Source organism: Sinocyclocheilus anshuiensis, unplaced genomic scaffold (genome assembly GCF_001515605.1).
Source record: "Sinocyclocheilus anshuiensis isolate Anshui unplaced genomic scaffold, SAMN03320099.WGS_v1.1 scaffold1895, whole genome shotgun sequence".
NCBI lineage: Eukaryota > Metazoa > Chordata > Actinopteri > Cypriniformes > Cyprinidae > Sinocyclocheilus > Sinocyclocheilus anshuiensis.
The window spans coordinates 611,912-625,179 of record NW_015549974.1 but is presented as its reverse complement, the minus strand read 5'-3'; the positions used below and the strand labels follow the sequence as shown (position 1 = coordinate 625,179).

Genomic DNA, 13,268 nt, shown 5'->3' with positions numbered 1-13,268 from the left:
TTGTTGTGCTTTCTGAATTGTTATTTTGTTTTTTAGACTTGCATTTGCGTTTGTAATTTGTTATTTTGTTTTCAGAATTGTGATCTGCTTTGCACTTCTCGGCCACCGTAGCTTCGCCTCCTCTTGCCATCTTTTACAAAGGATGGTACTGAAGCTGCATATAATATTTTCTTAAGTGGGGACTCTGTCCCCGGAGTCAGGAGTTCTTATTGACATCCTAAGTAGATTTGGCATGAAACAGAAATTGTGGCTGACTTGTCTCTCCTATGTGACATATTTCTGAACAAAAAAGCTTTTTACACAAGAAAAAAAATTGTAGGATATAAATTGATTTTTGTCCATTAGGAATTGATTGAAATGTGGAAAGTGGCCACTGCAAACTAAATAAACGATCATTTCAAGCGAGTACCAGGTTGCTGGAGGTGAGTGATTGAAACTCATCTGGTCTTTGGACAACTTTATTGCCCAACCTTCACTCCAGTGCACACGTCATCAGAAAAGATATGAGCGGTGGGAATGTTAATATTTTTTTATTAAAGATTATGAGGACAAAATAAATAAATAAATACATTAATACGTAAATAAAATTATGTGCATGGATAATTCATTTGTAATAAAAACGTCAACATTTCATAAAAAAATAATTGCTCATTCTTATTTCATGGTGATTTAAAAAAAAATATTTGCAAGTTGATTGACTAGAATCAAGAAATGCTGGATACGCATATCTACACTCACGATTACAGAAGTCAGGAATCAGGAATATCTGAATCATGAAGACATCATTATTGGCCATTAAAAAGGTAAGCATACAAGTAATAATTAGTGTGATGCTCAGTTGTCCAGGATGACATACTAAATGCTGCACTTCAAGCTGACAAGTGAACCTGTAAACACTATTGTGTGTATGCATAATCTTACTTTTTTTGTATAAATGTTTTGCTCATCTCTTGCTACAGCCTTATGAAAGATAAGATTCATCTTCTGTTGTGGTAAACAAGCAGTGTCCCCCGGCCAATCAGGACACATCCATCACTGTGAACTCTGAACTGAAAGATCAGCGCTGACCAGGCAGGTGTATGAAGTGCCACTCCCTCAAGAATATTTTTTTTTTGAGTGACCTTTGTCATTCCTGCTTCACTCATGAGAACAGGAAGAACCAGCATGTAGTTGTCTTTGAATATTTAGTCTAGTGTACATACGTACATACAAAAAATTTAAAATTAAAAATGTCAGGCTGCATCAAAGAGCTCAGTCTTCGTTATGACCCAATTAATGAAAGCAATACTTACTAGTGAGGATATTGTAGAGGGACGAGTTGTTTTGGAAGTAACCAAAGAAATAAAAGTGGACAGTTTTGTTGTGAAGCTGACAGGGGACGCAAATGTACGCTGGACTGAAAAATCAGGCGATGATGAAAGAACCTACCGTGACCGTGAGAGATATTTCAAACTAAAGCAATACTTCATTCAAGAGAGCTCAAAGAAAGGTGACATTGTACAAAATATACATAAATATCTATAAAATATATTAAAAATGTAATTACTAGTATCATTAGTATAGTATTAGTGTTTAAATTATTATATAAATAAAATAATACACATATGTATTATGGAAAATAAATGCCAACAGTAAACTTACAAATCAAAGTCGGGACAGATTATGTTTGAAAAATAGATGTTTGCAATAAAGAATAAAGAAATAATGAAGAATAATAATGGATAAAATACATTTCTTGCTGTGAAGTCTACAGGACAAGAACAAAGGAATACCACTCTTGTAAGCGGAGAAACCTGTAAGTAAGAGTTCTCATATACCTTTCAGACATATAAGTCATATGAATCCTGAAAAGATTGTTTGCTAACAGTAGACCAGCGAAGTTTCATTACAACTCTCTATTAACTCATGCTGTACTAATGCCTTATGTTCCTCAGATGGATCAGTGATTAGGCCAGGAAGGCATATTTTTCTATTCAGATTTCAGCTTCCTCAACAGTCAGTGATACTATTGAAGAATTCCTCTCTTTCAACATACATCTTCAATGACATTTGTTCTTTATTGTGTAAATATGTGCAAACAGTGAACTAATAACAATATGTGATTAACACCCCATAGACTCAATGTACAGAACATCAGTATGTTATGATATTAAAAGCAAAACGTAACCGCCAAATCATCACCATCCTCTAAAACAAATATTAAAAAAGGGCCAGTCATATTGTTTGCATATTTTTAAACATTTGCTTTAATAAAACCATATTATTTGCTTATTATTCTAAATTATAAACATTAAATGTAATTTTAAAAAATCTATAAATTGTACATGTGCTAATTGTTATTCTGAATACATTAAAAACCTATTATTATGCATGTGACAATGGACTTATTTTCTAATATATATGTATTGCATACATGACCACATAATGCACTACAGCACTTTTCAGTCATTTGTGAGACACTATTTTAATCCCTAATTTCAGAAATATGCCTCCATCTTTTACATACATTCATGGCTGGGTGAAGTATGTCTTGATGGTAAAACTGAAGAGGCCACTGAAGCCAACATCTTTTAAACATCTGGAATTATCCTTTGTGCCCAGAAATGATGCGACCAATGATCATTTACTGGTATGAATTATAATTCTATAATATAACATGAATTCATTATAATTTGATTCTTAGGCACTTATCTATTGATTCACATAAATAAAGAGATGATGTAACTGCTTTACTGTCATCAGAACACAAGTAATGAGATTTGCTTGTGACCTATAGAGGAATTTGAATGTGATATTAGTTTAGTTATTTAAATATGTTTGTTTGTTTCATACAGCAACCACAATCTGGCACACAAGACAAAAGGATGAAACTATTCAGCTCAGGAAAAATGTCACTCACTGTATCAACAGACAAAACTGGCTATATGCAAGGTGATGTAGTCATAGCTCTCAAGCGCAACTGTCAAAGCCGCCTAAACTGAAGACACTAGCCTGCAATGTCAAAGCAGCAATTTTATTATTGATGTATGTTATCTCTACTTTCTTATTATTGATGCAGGTGAAACAATCAGAGTTTTTGTCGACATTGACAACTCTTCATCTCGTGACGTCAAGCTAAAGTACAGCCTCAAGCAGCAGCAGACGTTCATCGCTGGCATAAGAAATAAAAGAGGATTAAAATACATAATCGAAGAGACTAGAGATCGCATCCCTTCTGGAGAAAAGTCTAAATTCATAGTTAACATGAAGCTTCCACGTGACCTGACTGTCACCATTGAAAACTGCAGAATTCTAAAAGTGCAGTATGAACTCAAGGTGCTATTTAGTCTTCCTTAGTATCGTAATTTTTTTAATTAATACCCAAAAATGATCAAATCACTTGAACTATTCCATACACTGTCAGGTGTATCTGGATGTGTCTTTTGCCTCAGACCCAGAAGTCAGATTTCCTGTGGTTATTCTTCCAACTGATCAACAGTGTCCTCCCTGGCAAGGCCCACCTGGAGGATTCCAGTCATATCCACCACCTCAGCCTAACCATCCTGGTGAACTACCTCCTCCACCTGCAGGACTTTATGACCCTACAGTGCTGCCCCACTCAGGAGCTGCTGCAGGGGTCTATCCAAATCCACATGCCACCCAGCCTGGTTTCCATCCGCACCAGTTTATGATCCAAAGCACTAAAGAATCCTCTCCAAAAGTGCCTTATTAGTGTCCTTTACCAGCCAGACTTGTGCTGTGTCAATGAGAACTTCATGAATTTATCTGCATGCCTTCAAGCTCAGGTGCCTATTACATTGTGCCTTATAAACTCTAATCACTCTTACTAAAACTTATTTTGATGATATTACAGCAGTTTTATTGATACTGTGTTCTTTTCAGAACATATTGCAGCTTATCTGTTTGTGCTTTTAACCTCCGTCCATAATGAAATAATCTATCGACTGTAACCACTGTTTGTATGAGATTCTTTACCAAAGTTATGATCATTATTTTCAAGTAAGACTGTAACAAGTCTGAACAAATATCTATGAAAATAAAAGAGGATTGCTCCACTGTGCTACAGTACTGGATTAAAATTCTCACAAATAATCCCAAGAGAAACTACTACATCACAAATCACCAGACACCAAATAGCCTACCTTAACCCCCTGCTTAAATCTTTGTCGTACATGTTAAGTCCAAGTTTTAAAATAAACTAAACTTGAAACTCTCAAACATCTTAATATCAAAACGTCTTGCATTTTACTAGGTGAGGATGTGTCTGTTTCGCTTTAGGTAAATTCAAATGAGAATTTGAACAAATATCTCCACCTTCAACTCCACTGCACACAGGAAATTTTTTAATTACTGTTCTCCAACAAACCCCTAGAGGGCAGCAGAAACCAGCGTAACTCGTTCACACACGCGCGACTAAAGCAAGACACAAGAGTTTGTGCAGCCGCTGGGTGGCGCATACGTTTTCATAACTGAACCATACTGTACATCTATAGCAGATAAATGCAAGTGAAATTACGAAAATCCTCTATAGCCTCATACTGATCCTTGTGCCATCAGAGGAAGTGCATATACATTGGAAAAGAGAATTTACACAACGTTTAACACAAACCCATTTAAACAGGAATCATGACATATAGAAACAAGATATGAAATTAAGAATAGAGAAATATGAAAATGTGGGGAAAGGATACTGAGTGAGTTTGCCTAATATCTGGGGAAAAAAATACTAAAAAGGAGGTTCCTACAAATACTCAGTTCAAGTGACATATATTATGATATAAAAACTGGTGCAATTGGCATCAAATCACCATCTTTATCAAAATGTAACATGGCAGCATGCCGTGAGCAATATTGATCTCTTTATCTGCATCTAAAACCATTTTTGCATTCAGGTGCAACCGGTAAAACAATATGTTGACTAAAATCAATTGTATTGTTTGAGTCCCAATATGTTGGGGGGGGGACTCAGCTCTAAAAAATGTTCCTTTTGTGCATATAACTGAGAGTAACCAGAGCCCAAATTCACTTAACAATCTATAACATGTTACTCTATAACCAAACTGTTCAAATATTAATGTGGGGCTCTACCTAAACGTGTGTGGGGGGAAAAATGTCTAGACTTCCACGTATTCTTTTAATACACTGATCAGCTGTTCTCTGTTATTTGTCTCCTGAGTCCCGGTCAAAGAACTGCACAAAAAGCGAGCGGAAGAAGGGGGACGTATAGCAGCCGTGCGCATGCGCACTAACTTGTTTTTCACAAGAGCAGCGCTTAAAGTGAGCCGGTGGCCAAATTTCGCTGTCTTTCATTGCAGACCATCAAGCCTTCACCGAGACGCGATAACAGCATCTTTTGCTGTTATTCAGCTCTCGCATCTCAATGACACTATCCAGTGTTAACTCTCGCTTTTTTTCATAAGAGATTATTTTCATAGATTTTGCTTTGTGGTTTTGTCTACAGAACTTTGTACATTTTATTTTCTTGCCACCATGGTGCTAGGAAAGGTGAAGAGCTTCATTGTAAGCTACGACTGTCTAAATGACAGCAATGTCCCTGTCTTCTCCAGCGGGGACTCCGTCTCAGGAAGAGTTATTATTGAAGTCAGCGGGGAGATTCGTGTGAAGTCACTTAAAATACATGCAAAAGGATTCGCAAAAGTTCGTTGGACAGAATCACGAAATGCTGGATCCAACACTGCCTACACTCAAAATTACACAGAAGAAGTGGAATATCTGAATCATAGAGACATCCTTATTGGCCATGAAAGAGGTAAGCATACAGATCAAACAAGCTCTCAGTGTAGATTTGTTCAGAAAAGAGCAGTTGAATGTACTGGTGGGTTGCTCAGTGGTCCAGGATGACATGACATGCTTTGGATGCTGCACAGTACTTGTTGACCGGTGGACCTGTAGACACTATTGTGTGCATGCATATATCTTTCTTTTCCTTTTCTATTGTATTTATGTATTCACTTGTTAAAATCTATTGGCTTAATCAAACCGAAAAAAATACACCATATACACATGGAACATTACATGACAGACTCATCATTCATTAGAAATAATGAATAGGCAATAGACCTGGATGCCGCATTTTCACTATCCCGTTTAAATCAGCTAAATGCGTGATATTCAGCACATTTCTCTATTCTGACTATACTTCAGGATTCTTTCAGGTGTCAGTGAAGTAGCTTGAATGAATGGTGACCACACAGTTTGCTCATCTCATGCTACAGCCTTATTAAAATCAAGATTCGTTTCGGTGTTCAATCTATTTATTTATTTCGGAAAAAATACGTCCATGCATTCTATATAAGATCACATATTAAAAACAGTAATGACAGATCTTTCGGCATAATATCTTAAGTTTCCACCCATTGTTCGAAGCGGTTCAATCCTGTTTTGATGCAGTGTCTAGCCGTTCTTGTCTCTGATTGGTGGAATCGTCAACGTGTCTTCTATGACATCATGCTTTTGCGGAAAGTGAGAAAAACAGCACAGCAGCAACTTTGCACCATGGCTGTAGTATGCAACCTATGCACATACTTTAGCTAAATTTAAATGCATTCAGTGGTCCAATATTCAGTTGTTAAGGCTGACTGACAACCTCTTTGCTTTTTTTTTTTTTTTTTGCATATACTGTTGGACTCTTCACACTTGAAATTGTTAACTCATGGCCTTTCTAAAATTCTGAGTAAATATATTCGTGGGTTATCTCGTTTCGCACTGTACATTTATAAACCCTTTGCATATTTATGACGAAAACTTCTCATGAGCTGTTTTGATAACTGCTGGTCCTTCCGTAGAAGTTTCTATAATTAGTTTGTCCGTTCTGACTGAAGTCACTTTTTAACGCACAAAAGCAAAAAAAAAACTATCTTTTCACTCCAGTTCACGCAGTTGTTTGACATTTTTACTTTTCTCATACAGCGCGCTCCAGTTTCTGCAACTGCACGGAGCTCATGAATATTTAATGAGCTAAGCACCGAGGCAGTTTATTGGTCGTCTGTTGCCAAACAACTTGCTGTTACGTTCTACCACCGCATCGTTCCACACTGTAACGTTAGCATCAAAACACAGGGTTAAAAATGTACAAGTGCGAACGGTTGCTTAACCCAGTGGTAAACGTGACATTAATACATCCACATTGTATAATAACTTTTACATATTCATTTTTATTGAGAAGTTTTTGTTAGCCTGAGGTGGCTTCTACTACAGGAAAGCTAGTCAATATTTGCCTAATGTTGAAACTCTTTGTATACAAATCAAATAGTGCATGTTATGACCTTGTTAGTTGCATGCGTGTTGTAATTTCATTCCCATGTAAAATTCTAATCTAAGTCATATCTAATTGTCTTTGCTGCTTCTGTATGAGTGATTGGTTACAATAAAAGTCCATTTGTTATTGAAACTGGTCGGTTTTCTGTCGTTTGTGATTTTTGGTGTGTGTTTTTTGGCATATTTCTCTCACGTGTTTTGCTGAATGGGAGAATACTCTTGAGGTCCACGCCACAGCACACGCGTAGATTCAATGGGAGGCTGCCGCACACTGAATGCGTAATGAGCGCGCCTGCACGGGGAAGCAGCCGGCTCCGGTTTAGGCCGGTCTTCTCTTGCTGGAGTCAGCCCTTGATTGACAGCTCCGTGCCTGTTTACCATGGCTCCGCTAAGCTGAGTGCTTAGCTGGCGAAACGAAAGTCGCCGGTGTTTTTTAGTGTTACACAAACAAATTATTTAACATTGGAATTTCGTTTCACATTTACCTTAGGTTTCACGTGAACTGCAGTGGATCTTATGAGTAGTTCTCTCTCCCATTCAGAATGAATACTGAAACTGAATACACCTGTGCATAAAGTGCAATCATTATACTTGTGATGAAACACTCATAATTCTTGGGTACAACATAATATTGATGCATATCATGATTTGCTGGGGTGTATGAGAATCAGTCAACTGTTGTTTTATTAAAGTGTTTACATTTATGCATTTAGCAGAAGTGTATGTGTTTGAATAAATTAGATAATGTAGTAAACAAGAAGATGATCAATGCTTTGGCAGGTAAGGTATATTTGGAATATTATTCTCTTCTGTTTCAGATGATGATAACTCTGAGGAGGGACTCACCACTATTCATTCAGGAAGACATGAGTATGCATTCAGCTTTGAGCTTCCACAAACGTGAGTGTCGGTCAGATATGGCCCCAGGTAAAATTATTCACTTGAACTGTATATTGTAATTCTTATTCAAATGTTCTCTGTTTCACGCACATGCAGACCTCTGGCTACCTCGTTCGAAGGAAAGCATGGCAGTGTGCGCTATTGGGTGAAGGCTGAGCTGCACAGGCCGTGGCTTCTGCCCATGAAGACCAAGAAAGAGTTCACTGTCTTTGAACACATTGACATCAACACTCCTCTTCTGCTGGTGAGTGTTTGCATCATCTGTATCCCTTGATTTATCACTGATTCATCAATGCAGTGTTGAAAAATGACCAGTCAAGTTTCTTGCATTTTAAAGTGTTGTTATTCTACTTTGCACAGTCTCCCCAGGCAGGAACTAAAGAAAAGACGCTATGCTGCTGGTTTTGCACCTCAGGTCCAATCTCCTTAAGTGCCAAAATTGAACGGAAGGGTTATACTCCAGGTAAATCTTCTGGCAGTTAACATTTTCAGTATACATTTGGACCCCACTATACTTTTACATGATACTAGAGCTGCAAATAATGATTATTTTGATTATCGTTTAATCTGTTGATTTATATATATATATATATATTATTAATCAAATGGAAAAAAGCATGTGACAGGGAAAGCCACATTAAACTATAAAATTGTTTAAGGCTCTTAAGGGTGTAGTTCAGCCGGAAATGAAAATTCTGTCATCATCAGTTTCTTTCTTCTGCTGAATAAAATATCTTCTTCTGAAATAAATACATACATGTTTGGAACAACATGAGGGTGAATAAATTGATAAAAGGTCACTTTAATATGATGCATTCTCATGTTTTGGACATGGACATGTTTTGTATACTTTTGCCGCAGCAGCTTATAGAAATGCATTTCTTGCTACTGTAAAGTGCTGTGACTGGTAATAATCAAATATATTTCAGATTTGTTTTAATTATCAATCATTGTCAGTTTTAATCAGTTGTTGCAGCCCTACATAATACCCCTTGATACTATTTTGTACCATTAACCATATATAATGTCTTTACTCAGGGGAGTCCATTCAAATCTTTGCTGAAATTGAAAACTGCTCCTCGCGTATGGTTGTGCCAAAGGCCGCCATTTACCAAACACAGACCTTCTTTGCCAAAGGGAAGATGAAGGAGATCAAGCAGTTGGTGGCCAACATCCGAGGGGAGTCGCTTTCTTCTGGCAAGACGGAGACATGGAATGGAAAGATGCTGAAGATTCCCCCAGTATCTCCCTCCATCCTTGACTGCAGTATCATTAGAGTGGAATACTCACTCATGGTAAGTCATGTGCTTTTATAGTTTGTATTGATTTTGAAGTTTTATGGGGCCCACATAAGCTTACCGATCATCTCTACAAGTGCTGGTCATCTCAGTAGCTTAAAAATGCAAATAATTCAGTTATATGAGTGTTTTCCATGTCGATTTCAAGCAGCTGAAGGATCATTTCCTTGACAGCCCCTCTTGCTCTTCCACACACGCAGCACTATGAATGATAATAAGATGACGTCAAGTTCTCTCTGGCACATACTGATAAGAAGATCAGCCCAAAATATCTGATGAAATTCAGGCCATTGAGTGTTAATGGCTTATTATCCCCTCAAACCAATCTATTACTGTGTAATAGTCAGGACCCAGGATCTGAGTTTACTATTTTAATTCGCTCAGCTCTAAGAAAGCATTGTTGATATGCTGTGAATACATAAATAATGTTATTTTCTTGCCTTTTTCTGTGATTGAAAATATTCTGGTACAATGAATGGGTCATCCCTACTTGTTTTAAGCAGGCTCCTTGTATTCTGAAATAAATTAATCCAATAAATTGTGACCTATTAAATACTGTTTCCTGGTCCAAATCTCTACTCTGTTTTAAGTGAGAATACTATTTCAACAGCTGTTTATGAGCACTATTCATGTCTAGCACTCTAACACTACAGTCTCTAAGCTCGCAGCATCCTGGACACAAGTATTTTAATGGTTAAGAAAAGATGAATTACTGCCTGGCCAACTGAGATTTTGGCATTGAGGTAAAGGTTAGGACAGCACACTGTGGTTGTATATTAGAACCGTTTGTTTGCTTTGGGGATCTGAAGGAGCATTTGGATCTGGAAATGCTGGAACGTTTTTTACAAAGGTGCACTGTTTGTGAAATGGTTAATTTTAAATACCAATATTTTTATTATCAGGTGTATGTAGACATCCCAGGAGCCATGAACCTGTCTTTAAACCTGCCCCTGGTGATTGGCACCATCCCTCTCCACCCCTTCGGTAGCCGTACATCTTCTGTGAGCAGCCAATGCAGCATGACCATGAGCTGGTTAGGCTTGGCCCTCCCTGAGAGGCCTGAAGGTAAGGAACGTTTCCTAGGTTGTCAATTAGCACCACTTGTTTTAAGGGATGTTTGCAATATATGAAGATGGAGGACATGTGATTTGAATCTAACTTTTTTAGATTACACAGATAGGAAAGTCTGTAGAAGTCTTCTAACTTGTTGCTTAACGTTTCTTTGAATAAGACACCAAAAGAGGACATGTAGATCACATTGTGTGCAAAGGTGAAACCTATAACGTGTTTGGAATGGTAACAGTATTAACATTTGCTTTTGCTGTACGCAGCTCCTCCAGCCTATGCAGAGGTGGTCACAGAAGATCAGAGGCAGAGCTGTCTGGACGTGTCGTCAGGGCGGGAGAACTTTGATGGCCCGCTATTCGCTTATATCCAAGAGTTCCGCTTCCGACCCCCTCCACCCTACTCCGAGGTAAGCTTTTAGTTTAGTTTTGGTGGAAGGTGTGAAGCTTTCAGCCATGTTTAAATGCATTAATCTCACCGCTGTTTCTCTGTTCCCCTCTCCATTAGATTGATCAACATCCAGATCAAGCCACATCAACTGCAGAGCACAGACTCGACACCTGCCCGTCACGCTGAGAAATGCATGGCATGAGTCCAAAGCGATGGGCTTTATGAGCTTTCACTTTTGTTTATCTCCCGATGACAGTGATTGGTCGCTTTGCTGTCACCACCGAGAGAAAACAACCCTCTATGGGAAAACCCAGAAGTAAGGGCGAAGAGAGTCACTGGCAAATTACCCGACCCAGATATTCGGCCCCTGTGATGGGACACGCCCTGTCGGACTTAGCCTGCAGAGCTTTGTCAAAGTAGTCACTTTTCTCATGCTTTTCGGTAAAGGTTGACAAAGAACACGCAGACCTTGTCCGAGATCTGAAGAGAAATGCAAGAAAACACTACGACCGCAGCCATTCGCTGTACAGCTGAGAGAAACGCGATTTTTGATTTAGATTTTTTTTGCACAAGTTCGTTTTTCTCGCTTGCGTTTTAAAATCAATGATTGTTTTATTTCAGTTTTTAGCCTTTTAGACTAAGCGATTGCAGGCTCTTGCATGAGCCGCAAGCAACGCAGAGAAGATTCCAAGGAATAACAAGACTGAACGGACTGACTTAATGCACTGATCTTGTTCAAGTTCTTTTGAGGTCTGTAGTGTTCATTGATTGTGTTTCCTCAGTCGATAATCTGCTCTTGGTAACATGCTGTCTTGACGCTCTTGCGACGTTGCCTCGCCAACTCGTAACCCGGGTGTGGCTTTTGTTTGATTTTCTCCTGTTCACATGGACTTTATTTTCAGTTCTAAATGTAGAATGCCTTTAAGCCAAACGTGGTTTGCTTGGTGTTAAATTTGTTGCACATGTTGTTTGATCAAGGAGCAACAATCCAGCTCATGCCACTCATGTGCGTGATGGGAGCAGAGAGATAAAACAGGGTGGGGTCCGGGCAGGCAGCCTGAAGAGTTTGTTGCCTTTCTGTTTGTAGTGTGTAGCAGTGCAGGCTTCAAGATTGCACTGCTTGAAAAAAAGCACTCAGTCTCAGGTGATCTTCTCACTTGCCAAATGATGAAAACAAAAATGGTGTAGATTTTGTTTTGATTGCACTGTTTCAGTTCAATGTAGGAGACTATAGAAGGAATTTCAGATTCAATTTTGAAAAACAGATTCAATAAAGAGAGGAGATATGCACAAAGATGCAAGGCAGCTTTCAAAGACTTATGACATTCCCTTTTTGTCCTGCTGCACCAGCAGCCACAATGTTTCTTCAGATCGGTGAAGCCAGATGTGACCCAAAGGATGGCACAAATGCTTGAAAAGCCAAGCTGGGTAGCAAAACATCCGGAGACATCCAAATCCAGTTGAAATGAGTTGTACATTTGTTTTTAAAACTCATTCAACTACAGAAGTAGTTTAGGCTCTGATCATGCTTGGCCTTCATTAAGCACTTTTTTTACTGAAATAAAACTGCTCATGTCTGGTTGAGGTCTGGAGAAACAATTTAAACAATTACCAATGTAGATAGTTAAAGTAGTGTTTGAATTTGTAGAATTACTCATGTCTGCATACACAGCGTGTTTGTTATATGTTCATCTGTAATGTTAGGGGGTTTATGATTCGGCAGCAAAGTGGTCTTAACATAGTGGCCTTGATGAACTGATCTTAACATGCTTTATCATTTATGCTATCCTCAATAATCATCATCCTGTTTTCTTTCAGTCCTAGAGATTACTGTTTAGTTTAAAAGGACAAAAAGGGAAAACCAAAAAGTCCTTCAAAGCGTGCGTTGATCATGCCACTTTTGCGTTGAATGGGTTTTGGATTTGTTTTTTCAGATATGAGTTCTGATGATTATTGTTGGGCATTCAGTGTTTGTTTTCCAGACAAACGACCATTATACAGATCCTCTTGTCTCGATTATTATGGGAACAATAGCTGTAGCACACCTCAGAGAAATGGATGACCCATTTCAGAACTGAAGAGATGATTATAAGAAGCAGAGAATGATCTGCTTCTCTGTTGTGTTTTATAGTTTAGAATTTAACCAAAATTGGCCACTAATGAAAGAATAAGCTTAAACGCAAAGAGAAAAGTGCTTCTTTTTGTGGTTGGTCAATACTATAGTCTAACGCTTGGCCTTCCGTGTAGTCCAGTGTTAAAGCTAAACTCTTGACTTTGTCAAGAAACACCTTTAGTGGAAATATGGTATGTTTTAGAAATTAAGTGCAATATTTCTTG

At 38.2% G+C, this 13,268-nt stretch overlaps 1 protein-coding gene and 1 pseudogene across 1 annotated transcript; both read left to right on the top strand.

Moving 5' to 3' along the window:
- Positions 1 to 1,229: 1,229 nt before the first annotated feature.
- On the top strand, positions 1,230 to 3,712 carry LOC107660977 (arrestin domain-containing protein 3-like; annotated as a pseudogene).
- A 1,555-nt stretch (positions 3,713 to 5,267) lies between these two features.
- On the top strand, positions 5,268 to 12,968 carry LOC107660973 (arrestin domain-containing protein 3-like). The gene is made up of 8 exons (XM_016450411.1): positions 5,268 to 5,770; positions 8,097 to 8,178; positions 8,275 to 8,422; positions 8,539 to 8,641; positions 9,217 to 9,473; positions 10,379 to 10,541; positions 10,808 to 10,950; positions 11,049 to 12,968. Exons 1-8 carry the CDS (start codon positions 5,491 to 5,493, stop codon positions 11,115 to 11,117), a joined length of 1,245 nt encoding a protein of 414 aa, XP_016305897.1. The 5' UTR covers positions 5,268 to 5,490; the 3' UTR covers positions 11,118 to 12,968.
- Positions 12,969 to 13,268: the final 300 nt, after the last annotated feature.

Coding starts and splice junctions, on each gene's coding strand:
- LOC107660973 (XM_016450411.1), top strand. CDS start 5,491: ATGGTGCTAGGAAAGGTGAAGAGCTTCATTGTAAGCTACGACTGTCTA. Junction 8,642..9,216: donor ACGGAAGGGTTATACTCCAG/GTAAATCTTCTG, acceptor GTCTTTACTCAG/GGGAGTCCATTCAAATCTTT. Junction 9,474..10,378: donor GAGTGGAATACTCACTCATG/GTAAGTCATGTG, acceptor TTTTATTATCAG/GTGTATGTAGACATCCCAGG.